Source organism: Sceloporus occidentalis, unplaced genomic scaffold (genome assembly GCF_023333645.1).
Source record: "Sceloporus occidentalis isolate IW3139 unplaced genomic scaffold, rSceOcc1.0.p SCAF_2, whole genome shotgun sequence".
NCBI lineage: Eukaryota > Metazoa > Chordata > Lepidosauria > Squamata > Phrynosomatidae > Sceloporus > Sceloporus occidentalis.
The window spans coordinates 90831566-90858719 of NW_028316982.1; the positions used below are offsets into that span (position 1 = coordinate 90831566).

Genomic DNA, 27154 nt, shown 5'->3' on the forward strand with positions numbered 1-27154 from the left:
AAAACTCGGCGATTGTGGAGGGGGCACAGCAGACCTTTGTGCCCAAGCAAGCGACGTCCCCGGCAGATCGAGAGGCCAAGAAGATTGATGGCCTAGCTAAAAAGGCTTACTCATCAGCTGCCCTCATCGTTAAGGCCATAAACTACAACGCCTGTATGGGGGGCTACATTCAGGCTTTGATGGAGGGGATTTCACCCATCATCCCTGATGTCCCAGATGAGGTCCAACGCCGCTTGGTGGAGATCCGCGATGAGGCCCACTCGATCGGGAGCTGGATCATCACCGCCTCCAGGAACGTCGCCGACTGCGCGGGTCGAGGCATGGCAGCATCGCTGGCTCTGCGCCGACATGCTTGGCTGAGGGGGTCGGACCTCAACGCCAACGTCAAATCGGCAATTGAGGACATGCCCCTGGATGGTACCGGTCTCTTCCATGCTGACACTGACGAGCGTCTGAACCGCAAGTTCAGAATGAAGGCGGCAGCAAAAAAGCACGGGATGTCGTCGACCTCCATCTCGCCCTTCAGGAGGAGGCACTGTCCTTGGCCACCGCAAGGTCAGTCCCAGGGTACCTTCCCTCAGGACCGACAGCCCCAGCAGCAGGGTTCACAGAGGCGTCGTTACCCCTCGCAGTCTTCCTCCTCCTCTGGCCGTCGTAATTTCCCGCCTCGGTACCGCAAGTCCCGCCGGCAGGACACTGACCAGGGGAAGAAGAGAGCCTGAAGGGATGCAGCGCACTTCGTTTCCCCTCCGTCTCTTTTCTTTCTGGACATCCTGAGGCCCTTTGTTAACACCTGGGCCTCAATAACATCGGACTCGTGGGTTCTCAGCATTGTCCGTAGGGGTTATGCCCTCGAGTTCCAAGAGCTCCCCCCAACCGGAGCCTTTATGTCCACTCTCCCCTCGGACACCCTTCTCGACGAAGTGCGCACTTTGCTGGAAAAAGGGGCAATCTCCCCTCTACCGCCCGACCAATGTTCTAGGGCCTTTTTCTCCAGGTACTTCACGGTACCGAAGGCGGATGGTGGCATCAGGCCCATCCTGGACTTGAGACAATTGAACCTGTTCCTCGAATACCGTCGTTTTCGAATGGTAACCTTGGCCTCCATTCTACCTCTGCTCCATCAGGGCCTGTGGTTTGCAACCGTCGACCTGAAGGATGCCTACTTCCACATCGGGATCCGGGAGTCTCACCGAAGATTCCTCGCCTTCGATGTGGGCTCCGCCGCGTATCACTACAACGTCCTTCCCTTCGGCCTTGCCACGGCACCGAGAGTCTTCACGAAGTGCATGGCACCGGTGGTGGCGTACCTCCACCAAAGAGGGTTCATGGTCTTCCCGTACCTGGACGACTGGCTGTTCGCTGCCGAATCCCAGAGAGAACTGCAGGAGGCACTCTCATTCGCCTTACACCTTTTAGACTCCCTCGGTCTGGTCATCAACCGGGAAAAGTCCCACTTCACACCGTCCAGACAGGCCAAGTTCATCGGGGCCATCCTCGACTCCGAAACATGCTCCGCATCTCTCCCTCCGGATCATTTCCAGACACTGACGGCTTCGATCAGGCCCTGCATCTCTCACAGAAGGGTGAGGGCCAGGGATGTTCAAGTCGCCCTGGGCCACATGGCGTCGACGACGTTCGTCACACCATGGTCAAGACTCCATCTTCGACCTCTACAGTCCTGGTTCCTCTCGGCCTTCTCCCCGATGGAAGACCTTCCGTCCAAGTGGCTCACGGTACCGAGACCTGTAGCCACTTCCCTCAGATGGTGGTTGGACTGCCGCAACATGTGCATCGGAATGCCCTTTCATCAGCCTCAGTCCCAACTGACTCTGACAACAGATGCATCCCTGGAGGGATGGGGTGCCCACCTGCTCGACCTAGTCGTCAAGGACAGGTGGTCTGCCCAGGACAAGCTTCTCCACATCAACACTCTGGAAATGCTGGCAGTAGAAAGGGCACTGAGGTCATTCGAATCTGTTGTCACAGACAAGGTGGTCCTCCTGAGGACGGACAACACCACCGTGATGTACTACATCAACAAACAGGGGGGCACCAAGTCCAGGACCCTGCTCGACCTCACTCTCCGCATCTGGGACTGGTGCATCCAGAGACGTGTCCTCCTCCAAGCGATTCATCTTCCCGGAGAGGACAATGAGCTGGCGGATCGCCTCAGCAGATCCCCCTCGGTGTGCCACCAGTGGAGGCTTCACTCCGAGAAGGTCAGTGACCTCTTCAACCGGTGGGGAAATCCCCGGATCGACCTCTTCGCGACCAGCCACTGTCCCCAGTTCTGCTCCAGGAAGCGAATGGACGGATCCCTTGGAGACGCATTCGCTTTCCTTTGGACGGGAGAGCTCCTCTACGCCTTCCCTCTGTTCCCTTTCATCATCAGGGTGGTGTCCAAGATGACAACGGACCGGTCGCATGCGATCCTGATCACGCCGTGGTGGCCGAGACAACCTTGGTTCGCATCCCTTCTCCACCTTCTCCAAGAGATGCTTCCTCCGCCTCGATCCTCGCCCGGACCTGCTGTCGATCCAGGACGGACGGATTCTCCATCCAGACATCGAGAGCCTACCGCTGGTGGCCTGGAGGATACGGCCCTGACTGCCCTGCCGGAGGCGGTGAAAAAGGTGATCCTGGCTGCAAGGAAACCTTCCACCCAGCGGTCCTATGCCCTGAAATGGAGGAGGTTTAGCGTCTTCCTTGATCGAAAGGGCTTGTCTCCTGCTCAAGTGTCCACTCCAGTGGTGCTGGAGTTTTTGATGGCGCTTTTGGATGAGGGGCTGTGCCTCGCATCCATTAAGTGCTATTTGTCTGCCATTTGTGCTAAGTACCATTTTGGGGGGAGGGCTTCCTTTTTCAGGGATCCCTTGGTGAAGGGGTTCCTTAAGGGATGTGCCAACTTGTATCCTCCTGTGTCGGTACCGGCACCGGCTTGGAGCTTGGAGGCGGTACTGTCCGCACTCCAGTCCAAGCCCTTTGAACCGATGGCCACGGCGGACTTGAGACTACTGACTTGGAAAACCGCCTTTCTTGTGGCCATCACCTCTGCCTGCCGTGCGGGCGAACTCTGTGCCTTGCGGAGGGACCAGCCCTTCCTGAGGTTTCACAAGGATAAGGTGGTCCTTCGGACAGACATTACTTTCTTGCCCAAGGTTGTGTCTGCTTTCCACATGTGCCAGGACATGGTGTTGCCTACTCTCGCATCCAATCCGACCTCGGATGCGGAGCGAAGCCTGCACTCTCTTGATGTCAGGAGAGCGCTGGTGTTTTATCTGGACAGAACTGCTGCCTCCAGTCGGTCCGAGAGACTTTTCCAATGCTACTCGGAGCCGAAGAAGGGGTTGCCTGTGTCTGCGCAGAGGTTTTCCAAATGGGTGGCCGGTACCATCCACCTCTGCTATGAACTGTTGGGCAAACCTCTCCCTGGCAGGGTTCGGTCCCATTCTACAAGGGCAATGTCAGCATCCTCTGCATTCCTGTCGGGGATTCCCTTGGAGGATGTCTGCAAGGCTGCTGTCTGGTCCCAGCCATTGACTTTTATAAAGCACTATAGGTTGGACACCAGAGCCATCCGAGACGCAGCTTTCAGGAGGGCTGTGTTGGTTTCAGGGTTGCATTGATTGCGCTACTGATGGTTTGTGTTTCAACATTTATGTACATAATGTCTCTCACTGTTTTACATTCTGTTGAATGTTGTTTTGCACAATTTCAATGGGTCTGGTCTTTCACGACCTCTTGTTCCCTTCTCAGGTTTAGCAATGTTATTGCTATGTTTGGTCTGTGCATCAACAAAAAGGCTGACTCTTTTATGGTTCAAGGTGTTTATTGTTCCAATAAATATGCCTTTGGTTTACCATAGCTTTGGTCTCAGGACACTCCCTCCGCCACTTACCTAAGCTTGTCAGTCTAAACCCATTTGTATGATTCGCAGAGACCACGAAGAAGAAGGACAGGTTGCTTACCTGTAACAGTATTTCTTCGAGTGGTCATCTGCGAATACATACAAATCCCACCCGTCCATCCCCTCAGTGTCCTGCTCTTATTGGCTCTTTCCATCGCCTGCTTGGCGGAAAAATTTGCGGAACTGGGGAAAGAGCGGGAAGGCAGGGGCCTTATAACGGGTGGGCGGAGTTACCGCCAAAAAGTTTCTATGTTGCAAAGTAAACTTTGCCCAGTGATTCCAGAAGGTTCCGAGCAGCACTGCGCAGGCACAGTAAAACCCATTTGTATGTATTCGCAGATGACCACTCGAAGAAATACTGTTACAGGTAAGCAACCTGTCCTTACCTTTGTTAGGATGAGCTGCTTCATATAGATTGAATAGCTGTATATTTGTGTACTCCTTGTTTGGCCTTTAACCTTAAATTGCAAAGGCCATAAACAACATGGGTCAGATGCTGTAGGTAAATGGGTACTATCATAACTCCTGTATTGGACACATTAGCCTAACTCTACTGGACTGATTCTTCAGGTGGCTACATGTTCAGTGCACACACGAAGAAGCCTAATGGAGGTTGAAATGTCAATATTACATTTCTTGTAGTGCACAAGTATAGACAGAGCACATTTTTTGGTCTCCCTTTGCATTGAAATTTTCTGTTTACCCATCATCTGCACCACTTTTCTCTAATGAGCATTGTTAGCCAAGACTTTACTTGCACAGTAAAGGTAGTCTTTCAACATGAATGTCGAGTTGTAACCAAATGTAGGGGACTGTGCTCATCTCCATTACTAAGTCGAAGAGCCAATGTTGTCCTAAGACTACTCTGGTGGGCATGTGGCCAGCATGACTGCATCAAATGCTGTTATCTTCCCACTGAATTAGTACCTGTTTATCTACTCGCATTTGCATGTTTTCAGACTGCTGGGCTGGCAAAAGCTGGGACTAGTGACAGGAGCTCACCCCATCATGCAGCACTTAGGCCTTGAACTCCCAAAATTCTGTCAGAATTGATATCTTAACCACTAAGCCACTGCATCCCTTACTGTACTTATGCAGTACAGTACATAAATTGTCACTTTATACATTGGCCTAAATCCAGTTTCCTACTAGAATAAATCCAGTTAATAAATTGTTGAATGGTAGGTCATTCAGTGCAGGTTATTTTAAATGAGACTAGCAACTGGATTTAGGCCCAGTGTGTGAAGTGTATATGTGTAAATAATTTTGTGTGGGCAAAATTATTCATACTCCTATGTGTGTCATGGAATGCATATGCCAAGGATTGGATAGGATTGACTACAGCTTCCCACTTTTTGTATGGGTAGTTTTACAAGCACATTTGCTTCAGAATTAACACATGATGTATGTGTGTTTCCATACTCTTCTAAGGCATTTTTAAGATGGACCACCTTCCAAATTTAGCATCATATTTTTGTTTATTTTTGGTAGGTTACCTATGGAAATGTGTTAAGTACTGGTAAATATTCTTTTACAAAAAATAGTGGCATTTTGAACAAAGACACATCTCTCAGTCTCTTAAATGAAAAAGGTTACACATGTAAACTTCCCTGTGGAATATCTCCAGTAGTGATAACAGACTGAACACATGTTACCTCTCGACTTGGATGGGGGAATGATAGAACTGTATCAACTGAGAGAAAGCAAAATACAACTCACATATATTCCTCTGCCAACACAAGGAGTTGTGTCAGGCAAGAGAGTTCTTCCAAGGCAATGGTTGGGTTCACATCCATGACAAAAGTTTCATTCAGGAATAGAGGACTGCTTAGAGGACAGGAATGTTCTAAGGGTCATTTTAGCCTTCCACATATGTACTGTATCCTTTATGTTTTTTGAGGATTTATTTTGGAAAGAAAGAAAGAAGGTGGGGAATAATCAGTAAAAATTCATTTGGTCTTCTGTCCCATCCTTCTGAAATTCTTTGTAGGTTTTACTCTTTACTCGCAAGCAAATTCTTCAAATTCTGCACATAGTGTGATACAGAGCATACTAACCAATTTTTTTGTACTTTGGCTTAACTTTTTTTTCATTCTGGGTTTAAACAAGAATTAATGAAGTCCTCTGTATGCAGTTATGTATGCATTATCTAACTGTCTTTGGGATCATGCTGTGACTGTCATTTGTGGTATCCAAGCTCCTGGGGGCGGGGAATCCAAAATTAATTGCAAACAAAGCCAAACAGGTTATAAGGGCATGACATAGCCTTTGTAGATTCTTCCCTCCTCCTGCTCTCTATATTAAACATATTATTTTTACCATAGAGAATTGTAGCAGTGCATAAGCCTCACTTGTGATGAACAATCCTTTTTTTATTAATTCTTATGTACTTTTTACGGAAAGCTGAATGCATTTCTTCAACCTAGCTACACTGCAGTATATTCTCCTATTGTTACCCGCATCTCTTAGAAGAAAATCTTGTCGGTCGTAAACTGTAGTCCTATATACTTAACCACGCATAATTCCTATTGGAGTAAATAGGTCTTACTTCCAAGTAGATAGGCATAAGCGTGTATAGGACTGCAGTTTAAGGAGCCTGTTCATTTCCAGTGGGAGATTTACCCTTCCCCATTCTTGAAGCTCAACCAGCTTTCAAATTCTCAGGATAGCTGAAGGAGCAATCTACTACCATTGGGATATTCTTTCATGCCAGCTGATCAAGGCAGGAGACCAGCATTCCAAACCAGTAATTTATGTGAATCTAGAATTGATTTCCAGAATGCTTCTATTATGGACACTTCTCATATATATGGAAGATATCAGTTGTGAAGTTCCGCCATCTCTAACAGTCATCAACCCTTCTATATATTCAAGACATTCCAGAAGGAATCACAAATGTCTGAATAGTAGTTCATAACAATTATCTTCAAGGTTTGAATGTAACACATTATTTTAAAATTTTTGATCAGCCACAAACTATTGTTTGCTTTTCTTGGATCATATACATTAAAGTAAGCATTATAGAGAATGAAATTTCATGAGAAAACATTGGTCACTTGTTAGTTATCATAGGAATAAAAATTTACTTCCCAGACCACAATGTGATAAACAAATCAGTGGTAATAATTAGGATATAATTCAAATAATGGTTTGATTAATTTGGCGTTTTCCTGAAATTATCCAGTTAAAGCCTGAGTAGCATTTTAGATGATGATGATGATGATGATGATGATGATGATGATGATATAGTTACCATACAGGAGCCAGCATCGTGTAGTGGTTTGAGTGTTGGACTGCAGCTCTGAGTGATCAGGGCTCAAATCCCTGTTTAGCCTTAGAAACCCACCTGTGACTTTGAGCCCATCACACACACTCATCCGAAGAGGAAAGCAGGGGTAAACCTCCCTTAAATAAATCTTGCTAAGAAAATCCTATGATGGGGTCTCCCTAAGAAGTCTAAGTCAACTTGAAGCAACATAGCAAGAATTGTTACCTTTACACGTTCTAACTTGCATCCCCAAAACAAGGTATCATGAATGTCCATTTGTGATAAGAATTGTTTATCTTGCTTGTAGTGACTAATTTGTTTTTAAACCCTATATTACAGTATGAATTAAAATAGCAATTTCTGTTCTTTCTTCTTGTCCCACCTCTGCTGTGTCACACTTGAAAGAATTAACCCTACAGTAATATAATTTCTGTATAGCCATCCTATATGTATATTTTTCAGGATGCAAGGCACGCTGCTGAAGGGGAGATTTATACCAAACTTAACCAAAAGATTGATGAATTTATCCAGCTTGCTGATTATGACTGGACCATGAGTGAGCCAGATGGGAGAGCCAGTGGCTATTTAATGGATCTCATTAATTTTTTAAGAAGCACCTTTCAGGTTTTTACTCACTTACCTGTAAGTAGAGAAAGTACAAGCAGTCTTAGATTGCCTTGTACATGTAGTTTAACAATGCTTTGTCACCTACGATGGGGAAAACAACAACCCCTTGGTCTGTATTAGATGTACAACGTGCAGTGGACTGGCCCTATATGAAGAGGATGGCTATAGTTAAATGTGAGGCTGAACCATGCTTAACTTTTTTGAAAACAAGCCTCAGTGGACCTTAAGCTTACATACTATCCTGCCTGCTTTTCTCTTCTAATTGTAGGAGATTGGAAGCTCCTTTTGTGTTGGATTAAACACAGTTTAACATGCTCTCCAAACCCTAAAATATGGTTAATTTTTATTTACTGTTATTCAAAACAAACCAGCTCAGTAAATTATGGTTTGAAGTTGATTTGTTTCAATGAATCAGGATTAATACAGCTTGGCTTAGTTTGAACAGTATGGCAAGCAGCATTTAATCTAAAATGGAATTGAACGCTATCCAGTTCCTCATGATTACATAGAAGGGGAGGGAGATTGTGAGCCTGGCTAAATGTTAAATCATTGTATAACATTTCATCTGATTAGGAGGTAACATGTGAGCCAAAAGTTTGCTTACAGGCATTCTTCTCACATCTCCTCACCTTCTTCCCTCTCTTAATATTAATAACATTTTAATTGTACATCTGCTTATCTTGGTGCCAACCAGGATTTGCTTTTATCCAGGACTTGCAAATCGGAGTCAAATCCTGGCTTTAAAAAGCAAATCTTGGTTAAATATGTCTCATGTTTCTTTCTGTAAGAGTGTGTGTTGGGATTGTTTTTGGGAAACATAGTGTAAAACAACAATAACCTATCAGTGCCATCAGTTTTGGTGGATCATAATCACACTTTCCACTCTGACTTTTACTTTGCATTTAAATATTCACAGACTAGCATGTGTTTCGGATTTTTATTTAGCAAATCAAATATTCCTTTGTTTCATTTATATTGTGAATATATCTTGTATGTTTTAGTTATAATTGAAGCCTTGTTAATATTAAATTATTTCTTAAAATAAATGTAATTGGGCAATCCTCTAGATCTTTATTTACATTTCATTTCATTGAAAATGTTCTGTGCTGTCTATAGCAATGTTTCAAGAACAAACAGTATGTCTTGGTTTCTGTTATCTAATCCCTTGGGAACAACATGTTTTCTTGTCTTATGTGAGTGTTTAGACAGTACTGTGTTGAAAGATTGAAGCTAGTGAAACATTTGTGATTGTGGGTGTATTCACACTGCAGAATTAAAGCAGTTTGACACCACTCATACACTGTCCTACAAAATCCTGGGATTTCTAATTTGGTGAGGCACCAGTGCTCTCTGACAGTCCAGACTGAATACCTCACTAAACTACAAATCCCAGGATTCCATAGGATGGAGCCATGACAGTTAAAGTGGTGTCAAATTGCTTTATTTCTTCAGTATGGCTATACCCTTATTCTGGTTATATAACTGTATGCTGTTGTACTCTGGCAAAAGGCATATTTGATAAATCCTTGCTTTTTCTCATCTGGCAACAATTGTAGTTGCCATATCCTAAATATTACACAGCACTTAATTGTATTAGCAATAGCTATAGCAAGTACATTTCTGTACCACTATAAGCACTCCCTAAGTGGTTTACAATGTGTAAGCTAATTGCCCCCAACAAGCTGGGTACTCATTTTAGCGACCTCAGAAGGATGCCAGGCTGAGTTGACCCTAAGCTCCTGGCTGGTATTGAACTCACAACCTTGTGGTTTGTGAGTGAGTGACTGCAGTACAGGCATTTAGCCACTGTGCCACCAGAGCTCCTGGTAGCTATTACTGGTAGCTAAGGCCACGTCTGTAATAAGATGTACCCTAATATGAATTTACCCATGTCCAGACATTCTATTTTGTTCACCAATTTTGTACCCATAGTTAAAGGAGGGAGTATACTTGTGGCTGAATCTTCATTTAACCTGTGTATAGGAGAAAAATAATGGTGGGCATTTCTAACTATGAATTCATTTGAAGAGTTTATCTGGATCTTGAACTACAGCAGAATGAAGTGGTAGAATGGACTATGTGTCACTTCTTTTCAGGAGTGGGCAGCCTTTAGGATCTCTTTTGTGTCTTTCACTAGAACCCCAGAGTCCTCCGAATAGAACCGGATGCAAAATAGTGGCTTAGGTAAATAGATACAGAACTGCAGAACAAGGTGTCTCTGAGCACAGGCCCAGGAATTTGTTTAGAGTACCAAAATTATTGCTCACATACAAATCTACACTTGTTCTGGACATTGACTCTGGAGATCAGAATTCAAATCCCCACACAGCCATTAAACCCACTGGGTGACCTTGGGCAAGTCACACTCACTCAGCTGTCAGAAAACCCTGTGATCCAGTCATTTTAGGATCATTTTGCTGTTGTTATTAATCATAGGGATTGGAAGAAGCCCACAATGATCTGCCATAATTCACTCAGGGATCTACCCCTAGATTCCAGGCTACATTCTGCCCATCCCTATATTAAACCACACATGGGGTATCCTACTTTTGAGTCTTCCCTAGTAAAGAAAGTACGATCCTCACAGAGAATGGTTTTGTTCTAGCCTTATGACTTTTTAATTACATTTGACTGACTGCCCAGATTAATGAAAATGCTTGCCTGAGATCTTGATATTTTGGGGTGTGGAAGAAGAGAGTATGACATCTGAAGCAACTGTGTGTGTATTTACAGAGTGTGAGGGGTGATGAGTCATGTCTTCAGAAACATTTTCCAGTTAATGAATTTTATTCATATATATATATATATATATGTGTGTGTGTGTGTGTGTGTGTGTGACACATTTTGTACTGCTACTTGCTAACTGGGAAACAAGGGACAGACTTATATTTTGCATCCCATTGTTGATTGACCATAACATCTTCCAATAGGAAGTGAAATTGGCAGCATGCTGTAGTGTGTTAATTGATAAGACACCCAGAGACAACAGTTTGCATCCAGTTTTTAACATGTAACATTTTTATTCAGGCAAATCTGGTCATATGATTTTATAAGTCCCTCTCCATCCTTATATACTCTAAAGGTCCCAGATCTCATCTGATCATGGAAACAAAGCAGAGACAGTCCCAGTTGGTACCTGAATGGGGAGACTGCCAGGGACTATCAAGTGCTATAGGCTATATTTTAGAGAAGGGCACTGGCAAAACCACCTCTGAATATTCCTTGCCTAAGAAACTCAATGATATTCATGGGGTTGCCATGAGTCAACAGGCAACTTGAAGCCGTGTGTGTGTGTGTGCGTCCTAGGCTGTAAGGAATGTATCCAGAAATGTATGCTATTCTTCAAGTTATTTTTTTAGGTATGTTTCAGCTATGTTTTTCAGTCAGCACAGTATGTGTACCAACATTTTTTTTTTGTTTTTACTCGTGTGTGGCTTCATATATAAGTACAGAATATGGTCTTGTAGTCATGACGCAACATGTAGTGTTCTTTTTGCACAGCAGAGTCCAAAAGGGAAGTCTTTCCTTGGCATTATATATCATTTTAAAATGTAGACGGCATTGTAGGGAAAAATATAAATTGTATATCCCTGCTTTTTACTTCACTATGAATAATTGGTTAGTTGTGTGCAACAGAATGGGATAGCTTGGTATATTGTAGAGGTCATATATAATTACAGTCTGCCCTTCCCTTATTAGGGGATCAGTTCCAGAACCTCCCTCCCCCCGGTATAAGGGAAATACCACATATGCTCAAGCCCCATTGGAAACAATGGGTCTCATGCATGCAATGCAGCGCAGTGCACACACCATAGGCACATGTGCCATTGTTGCTTCTGGTGCACAGCTTCAGCATAATCTGAAAGCTGCGTATGGCGCAACCGTATATGACACGGGTGCACTGTAGTTGCAATAAGTCAGCATGGTTTTCTCAAAAACAAGTCATGCCAGAGTAATCATACCTCCTTTTTAGATAAAAGTACCAATTGGGTAAATGAAGGGAATGCTGTGAATATACCATATCTTGATTTCAGTAAGGCTTTCAACAAAGTTCCCCACAATATACTGACAAACAAGCCAGTAAAATGTAAGCTAGACAATGCAACTTTTAGGTGGATTTGTAGTTGGTGGAATGGTCAAACCCAAAGGGTATTCAGCAATGGCTCCTCTTCATCCTGGAGAGAAATGATTAATGAGGTGCCACAGGGGTCTGTCCTGGGCCCAGTGCTATTCAACATCTTTATTAATGACTTGAATGAAGGAATAGAGGGCATGCTTAAAAATTTGCAGATGACACCAAATTAGGAGTAGCAGCTAATACTCCAGAGGACAGGATCAAAATTCAAAATGACTTCAATAGATTAGAAAGCTGGGTCAAAACTAACAAAATGAATTTCAACAAGGAGAAATGTAAGGTATTACACTTTGGGAGAAAAAGATGAAATGCACAGATTTAGGATGTGGGACACCGGGCTTGAAAACAGTACAGGTGACAAGGATCTAGGAATCCTAGTAGACCACAAGTTGAACATGAGTGAACAGTGTGATGTTGCAGCTAAAAAAGCCAATTTAGATTCTAAGCTGCATCAACAGAAGTATAGTGTCTAGATTGAGGGAAGTAATAGTGCCACTCTATTTCAGGCCTCACTTGAAATACTATATCCAGTTCTGGGCACCACAATTCAAAATGGATGTCGACAGGCTGAAGGAGCGTGTCCAGAGGAAGGCAACCAAAATGATGAAGGATCTGGAAACCATGCCATATAAAGAGAGACTTGGGGAACTGGGTATATTTAGCCTGAGAAGAGAAGGTTAAGAGGTGATAGGATAGCCCTATTTGAATATATGAAGGGATGTCATATTGGGGATGGAGCAAGCTTGTTTTCTGATGTTCCAGAGACTAGGGCACAGAACAATGCATGCAAAGTACAAGAAAAGTGCTTCCACCTAAACATCAGGAAGAACCTCCTAACAGTAAGAGCTGTTCGACAGTGGAACACACCCGTCAGAGTGTGTTAGAATCTCCTTCTTTGGAGGTTTTTAAACAGAGGCTGGATGGCCAACTGTCAGGAGTACATTGATTGTGTATTCCTGCATAGCAGGGGGTTGGACTGGATGGCCCTTGTGGTCTCTTCCAGCTCTATGATTTTGGGGCCATTTAGGGCCAGTTCTTAGCTCTTTTTAGGTATACCGTTAATGTGGTCAACCATAATGCACAATAGCAGCTGATGGTAAAACTATGTTTTGTGGATATTATATCGAAATATAACTGTCCATATGTTTTAAAACATCTACTCTTAGTTATTGTCTGATGTCACTGGATTCCTCTATGTGTTTCTACTTTGTTTTCCTAAAAGTCTATTTGTATTTCCTTTGTGTTGTCACTTGATAAGAATGGTATTGGTGCTTTTTAAAATAAATACAAGAAAAGACAAAAGCAATATTTTGCATCTATACTTAAAAAATAAATTATTTCCATATTTTTCTGAGCAATTTAATGGATGGATGTGTTTGTCTTTATGCACTTTTACTTCCTGTCATTGAGTGGTCACAAATTATTTCTTAAGCATATATATATATATATATAGTGATGTAGCTAAGTAACAGATTGATGATAATGGTTGCCCTGCCCCCAAGTGTGAGTGGGAAGCACTTCTGTGTGTGCACATAGCCACAGGGTGATGCATCCTTCTGGCAGTTGCTTCCCTTGCCCCATGGGGGGCTGCTCTGGAGGGCACAGAGGTCTGCTGCTGGAAGCAGGGAGCTTAAAAGCCCCCATGCATGAGCAGAAGGCCATCTGCAGAGATTTGGACCCATCCAAAGAGCTCTGAAATTGTCATGCTAATTGAATATGATCCAAACTCTTTCCAAAAAATTTAGATAAAATGTTTCCAGATGATGTGCTGGAAAATATCACTTTATGCAGAGTATGTTCATATCCTAACTCTCATAATTAGCACTGTGCTTTGTATTAATTCCTCCATATGTCAGAATATCAGATATGGCACATGTGTCTCCTTGGATTTACAACTTAAGCAAAAGGACTGACAGACTTCACAAGCCTTCATTGTGACCAAGCCAGATCATATTCATTTAAAACTCTGATCCTATTTTTGAACCTTCAGAAAATAAGCTTATTAGCAGACCTTGCTTATTTTCTTAAGAATCTCCCCCTTACTGATACCAAACTGCAATTTGATGTTGACAGTGCATTTTAATTTTTGTTTTGTTTTGATTGGCCTACTGGTTTCCTTCTCAGAATAACAACAATGATCATGCTGCCATGTCGGTAAGTAGATGCAAGCTCTCAAAAAAAGCATGCACATGGAAAACTTAAACTATGAACTGCCTGCAGGCTTATTGCTTTAATTCTGACTTATTAGAAACCCACTATTTGGTCTGATCTGACTTATTACTAAGTTGTGTGGTTGCATGTGGAATCCAGGTTGAAGACTAACGATAGTCATTTGGATGCCAAGGCAGAAGGAACCTTTTAAAGACTCCCAGAAACATGATAGGGCATGCATTGCATCTCAAATTAGATCATTCAAAGGGAGACCATAAGACTTGTTAGTTTGAGGTCAGGTGTCAGAATACAACTATTGGATGTGCATACAAAATAAGGTTAAAATGGCCAGCTAGTGGCCGAGAATAAAGGGGTGGCAAAAGTTTCAGTTTCTTTCAAAAACATACTTTTTGAACTAAGGAGAATGTCTGTGCCTAAATGTATTTCTTAAAGATGATGGATTGCTTTAAAAGATTAATGACCCAATCGTTTTCAGGTCAGCAGCTCATTTTAAATCATTTACTTGTCCTAGTACAAATATTTGCATTATAATGAATAACTGCTACTTTTAAACAGATTTGTTTGTTTGGGAAAATTTCCTTTCATTTTTAAATAAGGTTTTTGTATTGATGCAGTATTGTGTTCTACCTATTTTTTTATCTATTTCATGTTTTTCCCACTTGATAGCATTGCTTCTGTATAATATTTTACAATGTCAACACTTAAACAAGAAAAATCAGTAAGTATAATAATAACACATTAGGAGCCTTATTGGTATCTTATATATGATAATAAAGTGTATAAATGTGAAACGCCTTCATCTTCTCTTTCTATTTTGGCATTCAGTATGCTCATGACTATAAATAGCAAACAAAAGAAAAAGAAAAAACACAGATACACAAGATACAAAACACAAAAAGGAATGGATAACAATAGCCATTACACAGGAATAAAACAAATCAGACTTCATAAGAGTGAAGCTGTCAAAAATGGTCAGTGTATAGCAGACACCGTCTTTATCATTTGTCTTTTTTTAAAACATGATTTCATCTGGTGTTAAGGCCTGATTCATTCATTACAATTATAATTATGAGCACATTGTAGTTTTACCATATAGATCTCATAAAACATTATTTGAAGCACATATACCACTGTGTACAATTTATTAGAGAAACTGTAGTGGATTGTCTTGCATTAAAATTAATAGGTGCCCTTGCTTTGAAGCCTTATGTCTGAATGAGTAAAAATAACTATTTTATAATCATATATTGTAGTATAATGACTATGGAATGGAGGAAATAAAATGAAACATGATCTGTTAATCTTGTCAATAATAGACATTTCTAAGTATATTCTAAGTATATTCTAAGTCCACTGTTAGTAGTTTATTCAAGGTAGTTCTAATTGTATTTAATTGCTCACACAAATAGGAGTTTTTCTATCTTCATAGTTTCAGACTTCATCAGTTTGTAGAAAAGGAGTGTGTATTCTACACTCCCTACAGAGAATAAGTGTTCTTGCACTAAAGTGTTTGTTTGGCCATTCAGGTTGAAATGTGAAGATAGATCCAATGGGATGAAATTAAAGAAGAGTGTCTAGGTGTTAGTCACATTTACCTTTTATCTTTAATAAATGGTATACTGCACAGAGTAACCCAGTTAAATTAGATGAGTTAAAGGTATTGTGAGGTATATAAGAGAATGAAGTTAGGTGCTTTCAGATCTCATATTGTAGTATAGCTGACATGTATTAGGTATTGCCTAAGTGGCACTATGGGAGATCTTATATTCGGTTCTTCCTGATTTTACCTCAGAGAAACTCAGTCTTCTATCATTTTCTCACTCTTTTTTGCAGCAGTGCCATAGTCCTCCACTGCTTGCTTTTCTCCCATTTCTGAAGTAATCGTAGAAGTAGTGCCTCAGAGACCCCTCTTCTATTTTGTAACCTTTATTTTTAAAAATATTGCTGATAAATTGAAATTGTTGTTTTAATACTTCTAAGAAACCCCATGTTTGGAATTTCAACTTGAAACTGGCTACTAGACAACAATTAAAACACTATGCAAAATTTTGAGGTGCTTGCCATGATTTCATGGTAGCTTGTGGCAGACCCCCTTTTAGCTTGACTTGAAGTTTCATATGGATACTTGGATTCCAACCCCTTGCCCCTCAATGTCAAATTTCAGGTGTTGTTAGCCTGGTGAGTTATAATTGTCGTAGACATTCTCTTTTATAGTTATAAATCCCCCCTGCCTCATTCAATAAATGTAAGAAAAGATAAAGAAGACATTGTCAAACTTATTCACCATTCATTCTCACTTCTTTTTTTTCTCGTTATCACACAAAATTCATTGAGGAAAATACAGAATATCTGCACTGTATGTTTTTGGCCTAAATACTCTTAAACTACCAAATCCCATCTGATGTTGGAAGCTAAGCAGGCTCAGCCCTTGTTAATATTTGGATGGTAGACCACTAATAAATGCCAGATGCTGCAAGCTATATTTCAGAGGAAGGAACTGGCAAAACCATCTCTTGAGTAAATCATGCCTAAGATTACCCTATGAAATTCATGGGATCTCCATAAGAACAGACACACACATCCTTCGACTGGTGATGATAGCCATATCTCTGGAACTTGCTGATCTTTTAAACAACATTATTAACATATTTGAACAATGAACCGACTTTTATCAGACAGATGGTTGGTAGATTCTTTTTACAGCACTTAGTAAATACAGTATATTCTATCAAACAGATTGTAAGGCTGCCATATTTTTTCCTCTGCTTCTAAGTGAGCCTTGCTAAGTCAAAGTATACAGTTCCAGTTCATTCACTGTGCAGGTTGGCTGTCTCTTGGGTCCCTTCAAAATGGAGTTTATGCGTATGCACTCTACCGAACTCACAGTGCTACTTTTAAAAATGGTTACTTACAGTTCCAACTGGCTTTGTTCTCACTTAGACTAAGGGCCGAAATAGGTTCTGAAGGTGGATTTGGACCACAGCAACTGCATGTTGCGATTTCAATCCGCCAAAAAAGGAGCGGCAAAGAGCCACTCCTTTTTCAGGTGGCAAAAAGTCACCTTTGCGGCCACAGTGTGGCCAGAAACCTGCTCCATGTAAACACTGCACTGCCAGAGTGTCATGAAGCCGCCCCCATGTAAATGGCCGGGTGGCTTCTGGGCAGTTTGGGAGCATGCGGTGTGTAAATGCTGCACTCCCAAGCCTCCCAAAAAGCACCTCTATGCTGCTTTTGGCCTTATGCTGTACTTAGGGCCGGTACAGATTGGTGCACTAAAAGCCGCCTTACAGGCGGCTTGGGGGCACAGCATGCACATGCCTCATGCCCCCATGACACCCTGAAGGTGCCCAGATCAGCCGCATGTAAGCTGGCTTCCGGGCGTCTTGGGGATGTGGTGGTTACATGCCGCAAGCCCTCAACATGCCAGGAAGCTGCCATGGGGCCGTGGAAGAGCCACGGCCCCAGTCCATCTTCAGGTGGAGTGGCTTCACACCACTTCATCCAGACCTCCTAGTTCTGCCCTTAGTCATGATTTTAAAGAAATGTCTCCTTCATTTTTTGTTAGTCAAAAGTAAATAAATACACTTGGAGACTTTTTTTAAAAGCAGAATTCTACAAGTCACTAGCCTAAGGTGCAAAATACAATGAAGTAGTGAGGCTACATATCTCTTGTAAGTATAAACATAAGTAAAGCACAAAAATAATGAAGCTATCCCTTGTTACAGTACAGTTGTAATGTTATTTATTTATGTCAGTTTTTAACATTAATTTCAAGCAACTTTTTATTTGTGAAGAGTTACTTCCATACGATAGAGCAGTAATACCGTACAATACGGATTGGGATAATACAGTTGATTATTGTCTAATTAATTATTATCTATTCTCACTACCAAGATATCGAATAGACTAACTTAAAAGAAGTCAGTATACCAAAATCAGAAACTGAACACCATATTTTTGTGACTTTATCCATTTTTTCAAGTAAATGTTGAAACCAACCTGATTTATGAAAACCAGCTGGATTTCAGAGCCATTAGTAACTCTTGTGAGGAGGGCACTGGCTCTGCTAAGGATTTTCCTGTGTCTGTTTGTTTTCACCTTGGAGGTCTTCAGAAATAAACATCAACAGATGCTTTAATTTAACACTTTATAATGGTGTCAGTACGAAAAGCAAGCAAGCAATTTAGTCAACAGTCTACATCCTGCATAATCTTATTCCTGAGTTTTAAAGACTTTGAATATTCTAACAAATTTATCCAGATAGTTTTTTTCCCCTCAAGTACAATATGAAAAGCTGTAGTTGGAAAAATTAGGTTTTGATGAATGAAAGGGGTCAAAGTGTATCTGAAAATGGAGCCTTTTCAGGATTTTTAAAAACATTCTTAATGTGTATGAGCCATTGTCACTGAAATCAAACTTTTGCTCTTAGTCACAATCCTACATCATGATTATGAAAACCTGCCACCATATTTGTTTATAACATGCCTGTCAAACATAAATAATCATTTTATTAATTGGCAAGAGAGTTTGTGGAGTAGGGATAATATTAACATCTTTTAGAGAGGAGAACGACAGCAAAGATTGCTAGCATATTTTGTGAACTGGACTATTTTTATAAGTCTCCAGTGAGCACAGCTATAAAAATACTGATATGTTCAATCAGTATTAAAAGCCTTTTATTTTCCAAGAGATGAAATTTAGTTATGTTGAGCAAACAGGGTTTTAATTCCTCCTTTCACAAGGATGCCTGATTTGAGTGAGATAGATAGGCAGACTAAAATATATGCATTTGAATTTTTAATTTGATATATGGAAAGAAAGATTCCATTTAATATGTGATTTAATATTGTTAAATTAATTATGAAGCTAGCCTTTCAGGGCTGCCAGACACATCTTGTTGTTCCCTGTTTGCTTGTGGGATTGTGTTTTATTGTTCGTATGATTGGCAGTAAAAGTCTTATTTCACAGCTTGCAGCAAAGAACTATTGGCTGATGGGTGGTAGTACTCTGCAAGCTATATTCAGAAACTGTCAATCAGAAGCCCACATAGGCTACTTAGAGAAAGGGGTCTTTCTGATTCTTCCAAATGTTGTCTCATGCTGTCCTTGATTGGCACAGCCTGGCAGGGAGGATGGATGAATCTGTCACCGGCTGGTTAATTGTGTTGCCGGTCTCAGTCTGACATCAGGTCTTTGACTCCTAAGTGGCTCAATACAAAACAAATTAGGAGATTGTAGTCATATTTCTCATTCTATATGCTTTGACTTTGTTGAATGCAGTCCATAAATCATATTGACTGACACCCTACTGAATGATGAAAGCTGCTTTTGAGACAGCTAGCATGGGTCTAGAAAGCAGCACCATGAAGGTGCCATGGAAGGATGCATATGGTTGACCCTTTGGGAATTTCCTAGGGCCAAATGTCTCTTTACAGCCATTGTTCTTAAGAGAAAAGCTTTCGGATACTACAGAAAGGATATAAAATGTCAGCAGATTCTCTGTTGCTACCTCCTTTGAAATATAAGACGTTTGTCTAAGGGTTTTCTCTTTTTACAAACTTGTATTTCAGCAGATCTGTAGGGTGGGTGAAATGCAGGCACCTTATCTCCTAGCAGGTGTGATTTTTACGTAAGAGAATCCTTATTTTCTTGAACTTTCCAGTGGTGGAATAAAGAATATGGATGTTTGCAGCTGATACATAAAAGTGAAGCTTCTTTGGTAGCAGTGGAGTAGTAATAGTTAACTCTAAGGAAAAGAAATAGAAACTTTAAATATTATAACTAAAGTAGTAACATTTGGAAGTAACTGAACAATTAATTCGAAATTAAAAAAATACATGTGAGTTCATATAAAACATGCAGTATTTAAAAAGTTGAAAGCAATGGTGATTAAAGAACCTCAATATTGAGTTACAATGCATACAGAGCTTAACTGCTTAAGATTAATTTGAGTAAATATGTTATTTTAATAAAACATTTTTTCTATTGCCATTCCTGTACACTTTCAGCTTAGAACACCTGTACTGTGCAAAATGTACACACAGAGATATATAATGTTTATTATAAAATGAGCAGTAAGAACAGCTTCAGATGTCTATGCCTAGTTAAAACTCAAACCTCTAGATGTGCTTCTTTATCTTGGTCAAAACAAAACAAAACTGAGCGATCTCAAATAGTTTTAACATGTTCTTTTCCCTTCTACTTTTCTTTTACTGTGAGCAATAAGCCTGTAGTCCAAGTGCATAGTTGAAAGCAATTCTGTTAATTTTCTAGGGTGTCAGCATTTGTCTATCATTGTAACAAGCATTTAATGTATGTTTATAAAACCTAGATCTAAAAATATCACAGAAATTTCACTCATATCCATGCATTGTAACCATTACCTTCTGCTCCAGCGCTGTTAATACACTGTTTTTGAACAACTGTGAATATATACATTTGATAAGAAAAATGAAATTGAATATTGTATAACAATATAGTTCCTAATATTTTTGCATCTAGAATTTAATGAGATGTTATTTTTAGTTTTAAATTCATAGCATTAAGCTGCTTACTGTGATTGCATTATAGTGGCTTCAAATTATATGTAAAATAGGACATGGAGCTGATTTGATGGAGGACTGCATTAATCCACAATGCAGTTTTTCTATTAAATCAAAATAACATTTCCATTATGTGTCTTTAAATCTGCTATACTATAATTAAATTAAGCCCATTGATTCGTCTGTTCCTTTCCCGTTCCCTCCTTTTCCCCATTCGTATTGATGTTGTTCCTTTTGGGAGTAGAACTGCATGTCTCCCAGTGTAATTACTACTGGGTTTGGCAGACATGTAAGCATGCTGTGTGTGTGTGTGTGTGTGTGTGTGTGTTTAAGTGTGTGTGAGAGACATCATTTGTTTATATAGTTGGCATTTTGTGAGCAGTCATTTTTCAATGTCCATCAAAGAAGGAATAGGTTTGTAGAATGTGGTTAAAATACCAGAAATATGAACAGAAAGTATATTGTTGCACCTGTATGTAATCTGAAATACACAATATTTCATCAGGGTATCTCTGAGGTTTTGAGTTTTTATCAGAATCTTCATGAATGTAAATGCTGAATAGGTTACCTGCCCAAAATGACAACTGACATATTTTCATATATAATAAATTGCTTAATCTATCCTGTATAGGCTAAGGATTTAAACTTTTGCTAAGCATTACTATTTGTAGCCTTATAAAGCTCTACTCTTTATAAGTCTCAAGATATTTCATCCAATCGATGCAATTTTCCTAAATAAAACACACTTAGAGTGCAATCATGTACATGCTTACTTATTTCAGCTAAGAGTATATAGGATGGTAGTGTTTAAATTGTACTCGAGTATATAGGTACTTATGAGTAAGCCCCATTAAACACTGAGTACGTCTGAATAAACATATGGAGGATCCCACTGTAGTGCTTAATTTGATAAAATAACTACATTTTAAAGAAAAGCCTTCTGTGTTCTCAAACATATCAGTTTAGAAATGAGAAACAGCCCAGACATGTTAGCAATAGATAAAGCTTTCTAACATTTGGAACATTCAGTTTATATTCCTTCACATTATATTTGAGTTAGTTAGGTGAAGGTTATGATCTTGTCACTTAATCAGAAATTAGTTCCATTAATTTTTATATCTCTGAAAGCATATAGATGGTGTGTTAGATCCAACTTGCTTTTGTCAAACATTGGCATGACATTTATGCTATATGTATTAGAATGAAAAAGTGTGACTTTGGCTATGTATGTATGTTGTGAACATCAGAGGGCTGCATGTGACTTGGTAAATAACTGGTTTTTGTACAGTTATTTCCCCCTATTTTTTGTGTGGAGGGGAGATGCATCTGAGTGCTCAAGTGGGAAACTTCTAGTATTCCAGGATATCCTTGTTAATAGTAAACAATGAAAGACGGAAGGGAAAATTCTGTTGAGCACCTGCCCCCCACGTATGAGACTGAATGTATATAATATGTCCATTTCAGTTGTCCATATTGTAGCTACAAACTCAACAAAGTGAATTGTATGTGTGTGTCTATTTATATGATTTGACGATACTTGGCAACTGGTCCAAGGGTAGAAGGAAAGGGTAGTGGATAATGGGAGCATCAAGCATTGTCTGTTCTGAGCTGAAGAAATGCGGGAGAAGGTACACATTCTCACAACATTGTTAGCATATTCTTATAACTCAGCTTTTTTTTAACAGGGAAAAGTAGCCCAGACTGCATGTATGTCAGCCTGCCAACATTTGTCAACCACCCTGATGCAGATGCTATTGGATAATGAATTAAAACAAATAAGCATGGGAGCCATTCAGCAGTTTAATTTAGATGTAATCCAGTGTGAATGTAAGTATAAAATTCCGGCCACCATACTGAATTTATTTATGATTTGATTTATGGAAATGATTAAACTTATAAACCTGGCCTGGTTGTTTATCCTGTATATTGTTCAAGGTCTTATGTAGCTGGATAGCTTCTAAGGGACTAACAGTTTAAATTTTGGAAGATTTGTAACTATCACCCTGATGTGTGTGTTTGGTTTTCCTCTTTACTGCTGGCCAAACTTTGCAGGTTCTGGCACTTTGCAGCAATTGACAATGTGTTCTCTAAGCATTTAATTGCTAGCAAAGAGTTCGTTGATTATTCTAAGGAATTAAGCAGTTGAAGCATTATAGTTTTATTTGCTACTTATTTTTGATAGATTAGGACTTGCCTATTAAAAATAGTCCTGGGGAAACTCTTTTTCAAGCCCCAACACCAGAAATAGATCTGTGAAAGACCCAGTGGAAAGGTCTCCACTTTTTAAAAGAATATAAATATTGCGAACTTAAATGCTTTTCATGTTGAACTCAGTACTTAATTTTCATTGAACCAGTTCTACACTGAATTTCCTCTTGTCTCCCTCTTCTGGTAGTTAATAATCATTATGCTATAAAGAATATTGTGGCACTTTGGAGTATTTTCAGATTCACAGATGTTTAAAGAAATGAAACAGTTCAACCAGTCTGAGAGGAATTGTTCTGATCTGTTCTGTTGTTCTCATATGACTCGACTTATGAAGAAGGGTTTGCAATTCTCCCAAAATTTTGTATGTTTGAGAATGGCTTGAATGTAATGGGGCATTTGAGTCTCACCATTTTACTTATAAGACGTCTTCATATAAGATTTAAAAGACCTTTTATAAGTGAAGTAGTAATCTGAACTCATGAATCTAGAAATGACTACTGTAACATACTTGCCTACATTTATTTATTATCTTTGCTACCTGCGGACAGAGGTGGCGGGAACAGAATTCCTTACATTTTTCATTAAGATTTTCAGAACATTTTTCCTTTTAACAAGAAAACTAGAGCCCAGTAGAAAGGCTCTGAAGAGATCTGCATACTGATTTGCCAGATTGGTTAGTTCCATGAGAGCTGAATGGTGATTGGCTGAAGTGCCTACAGATTTTTACTAGAATTAAAATTAGTTTGGATCTGGAGGTGAAACAAAGAGACACCAGCCACTGATAAATGAAACTCTCTGTTGGGAGAGCTGTCATTTCTTTGCAGTAATCTGTAAGAGTCCAGTATTACAATGGAGATTATCACATGTCCTTTTCCCGTCCTTATTGCACGATTGTGCAAAGATTATCAGACAAAGTTGCGTTTATCTGGTCATTAGCCTGTCACTGAAGTCATGATTATCTGATCATTATCCCATCATTATTGTGCAAAAGACTATCAGATGACACCGCACTTATCCCATTATTGTTCTGTCAGTGAAGCGGAATTGTCCTGTCATTTTTCATTAATGGAGGTTTCCATTATTCAAAAGTGACAGGACAATTCCACTTCATTGACAGGATAATGACTGGATAAATGCAACGTGTGTGATACTCTTTTGCGCGATAGCATGACAAGGAAGGCATAAGGATGGGAGCGGTGTGCTTCATTCCCGTCCTTTGTCCACCCCTCGCCCCCCCATCTGATAATCTCCAAAGTCAGAAGACAGAGAGATAGTCAGACAGATGAACATATAAACAACAACAAATGATGATCAATCTGGCTAATCAGTATGCAGATCCCTTCAGAACCTTTCTACTGGGCTCCAGTTTTCTTTTTAAAAGGAAAGCCTTTTGGAAGAGCTAGATCTAGTATGGCCAACTGTTTTAGGAAAGTCATTTCTTTGGGAACACCTTCCACAAATATGGCTCCCTTACTAAAGTCTCATGGTATTATAGAATTTTCACCCATCTGATTATACAATCCATAGAGAACCCAAGCTGTGTGCTATGGATTTCTGGAGTTGAGTTTCATGAAACTCATTTCTTTGTCTCTCATGGCAAACCATGGTTAGGACTAAGGTATTCCAAAGGGTAGCTGATCCATTTATTGTGCTAAAGGGGGTGAAATATCTCCTATCAGTTTACTGCAAGCCCAGAGGCTCACCTAAAGCAGTTCTTCTGATTTTGTTGTTTCAGTACTCCCCTCAGCGTTGATTGGGGTCTGATTGACTGAGGCTGTAGCGGCAGTAGGATAGGTACTGACCAGGGCTGGATTTTGCTCCATCAGAATATAGGTGTAAAAGTATCATTGAGAAACCTGTCAGTAAGAAGTCAGGACTAATTATATAAAAGCAATATCTGTGGCCAGGTCTCAATGATTTTTTCAAAGTTTGTAACTTCTGTGTGAATTATATTTAAATTACAATGGGCCCTTGGTATCCACAGGAGTTTGGTTCCAGGACCTCACATTGATAAAAAATTATTTTGATGTTCAATTCGTAATACATACAGTATACAGTAGGGAGTAAAATGGTGTCCCTTACATAAAATGCAAATTCGAGGTCTGTTTTGATTTTGTTTTTTGTTTTTTTAAAAGGAAGATTTTCAAGTTCTGGATGCAAAATCTGTGGATATGGAGGGCTGACTGTATAAGACTCCATGTTACACATTCTGTGGAGATATAATCAAAATCAGTGGGATTTTCTAGCGTATAGTTCTTTTTGGGTTGTGCTATATGCAGTGTTTAACCTTGTCTTTCCCCCAAGACATGGGTGAGCACTGGTGGCTGTCCAAGATTTTTGACCAGCAACCTGCAATTTGTGACCTGCGACTAATCAAGACTGCCATGGGGAGGGATTATGGGAATTGTAGTCCAAAAATATCTGGAGGGCCACAGTTGTATGCCTCTGTTCTAAAGCATTTTTTGCTAAACTGTCCTGTAACATAACTTGAATTCCGATATCTTAGCTACTATCTACAATTAAGATTGTTAAATATTTATAATCAAGAAATTGTGACTCAGACAGAAGACAAATGGCTTTTGAGTACCCATAGAGGTTAACATGTATCATTAACTTTTTTCTAAACTGGTTGGGGATTGTGTAGACCTTCAGATGTTGTTGATCTGCAGCATCTCAGTATTGGATGTGCTGGTTAAGGCTGTCCAACAATGTTTGGAAAAGTATATTATTGTCATCCCTGTGCTAAATCATCACTCTTAAAATGGAAGTATCATTTTACTTAATTATAACTCATGTTATAGAATGAAAATAAATTGGTTTTGGACTTTGAATTAAAATAAAATCTACCTTTCAATTGTTTTCTTACTTTACAGTATTTGCCAGTTCTGAGCCTGTACCTGGATTCCATGGAGAAACTTTACAATTAGCATTCATTGACCTCAGACAAGTAAGATGTTGTTTTTATACCAATTAATTATCATATTTTCATGATACCAAACTTTTCATGTATCCCCTATGCAGAGGGGAACAAGGTGCTGCAGCAGATGTGGGGAAAGCCCCATATAGCCCTCTAAGTCCTAAATCCTATTATGAGTTCCAACTAGAGTAGATCTATTGGCTCAGTCACTGAATGGTAGGTCAACATTGAGGTAAACTCAATTGATTCAGGGGGCCTAGCCTTTAATATGAGACTTGTTTAAATCTACTCTGGTGGTTTTGTTCATGTTTCTGTAGCATTATAATATATATTTTGGGCTTTAACTATGATTTTTTTGCTTGTAAAGAGAAGCATGTTAGCTACATTATACTCGTCAGATTCCATCTGAAACTATTGTTTTTTTCTTGGTACTCTAGTCTCATTGATTGTAACTTATCTGTGCCAACTAGAAGCAATTTTCCAAAGTGTCAGAGTTTTTAAGTCCTACCTAGAAATGTAGTGACTAAACCTCGGACATGCATGTAAAGCATGGGTCAAGGGGAGGTGAGCAGTAAGTAGTTTGTCTAGCTGTAAAGTTCAACACTCTGACATTATGCATCTGAGGAAGTAGACTGAAATCTACATTAGCTCAAGCTGGCAACTTCTTTCTTTCAGTTAGTCTCAAAGGTGCTACAAGATCTCTCATCATTATTTTACTAGTTGGAGAAGGGATTTCCCAATTGTTTTCTCTTCCTATCCCACTTCTGTTGTTCCTCAAAACTAGTAATATGTGAGTTGTAGGTGTACTAGTCCACTTAAATCAGTAGGGCAATGAAATGAGTCTGCCCCTGCAGTTTTGGACTTACTAGGTATGCAGAAACATATTAAAAGAATATAAAATTCAAAAGTGGCCCAGTAAAGACTGAGTGTGAGTATTCCTTTCCCCTTCAGAAGACACACTGTTCATTGTTCAATTCAGTACCAAACCTACACATCAGTTATCTGGAATCATTATATTATAGCACTACATTACAGCATTACACAAAAAAATGGGTTCAGGGTTGTATAACCTGAAAAGTTAACCAACTCTGAAGGTCAGGTGTCTGGATGTAGTGTTACTGTTTTTAAAAAAAGTGCACTGGACTATATGAATACTGGCTTTATCTAGCAAGTTAATTCATATTATTGTTTGTTCTTATGATTTTCTATTATTAATCAAATATTGTTGTAATACTAAATTACATGCTAAAATGTCTGGCAGGTTTCAACTAAGTACATTATTTTGTTTTGGGGAACAACTCACAGGTTTCAGATCAGTCTTTCCTTAATTATTACAAAGCACCTTGCAAGCTAGTTTCCCATCATTTCAAAGATGT

At 40.0% G+C, this 27154-nt stretch overlaps 1 protein-coding gene across 7 annotated transcripts in view; it reads left to right on the forward strand.

Moving 5' to 3' along the window:
* The window catches only part of LOC149318673 (exocyst complex component 6), a 128926-nt gene that overhangs the window by 72686 nt on the left and 29086 nt on the right, over positions 1 to 27154 (forward strand). For 4 of the 7 annotated variants that reach the window (XM_089510256.1, XM_089510251.1, XM_089510255.1 and 1 more), the window contains 4 exons: positions 7641 to 7820; positions 14065 to 14094; positions 22339 to 22480; positions 25735 to 25808. In XM_089510256.1, coding sequence (XP_089366382.1) covers positions 7641 to 7820; positions 14065 to 14094; positions 22339 to 22480; positions 25735 to 25808 — 426 coding nt within the window. The remainder of the gene's footprint in view (positions 1 to 7640; positions 7821 to 14064; positions 14095 to 22338; positions 22481 to 25734; positions 25809 to 27154) is intronic. The other 3 variants (XM_089510252.1, XM_089510258.1, XM_089510253.1) reach the window with 1 other exon arrangement.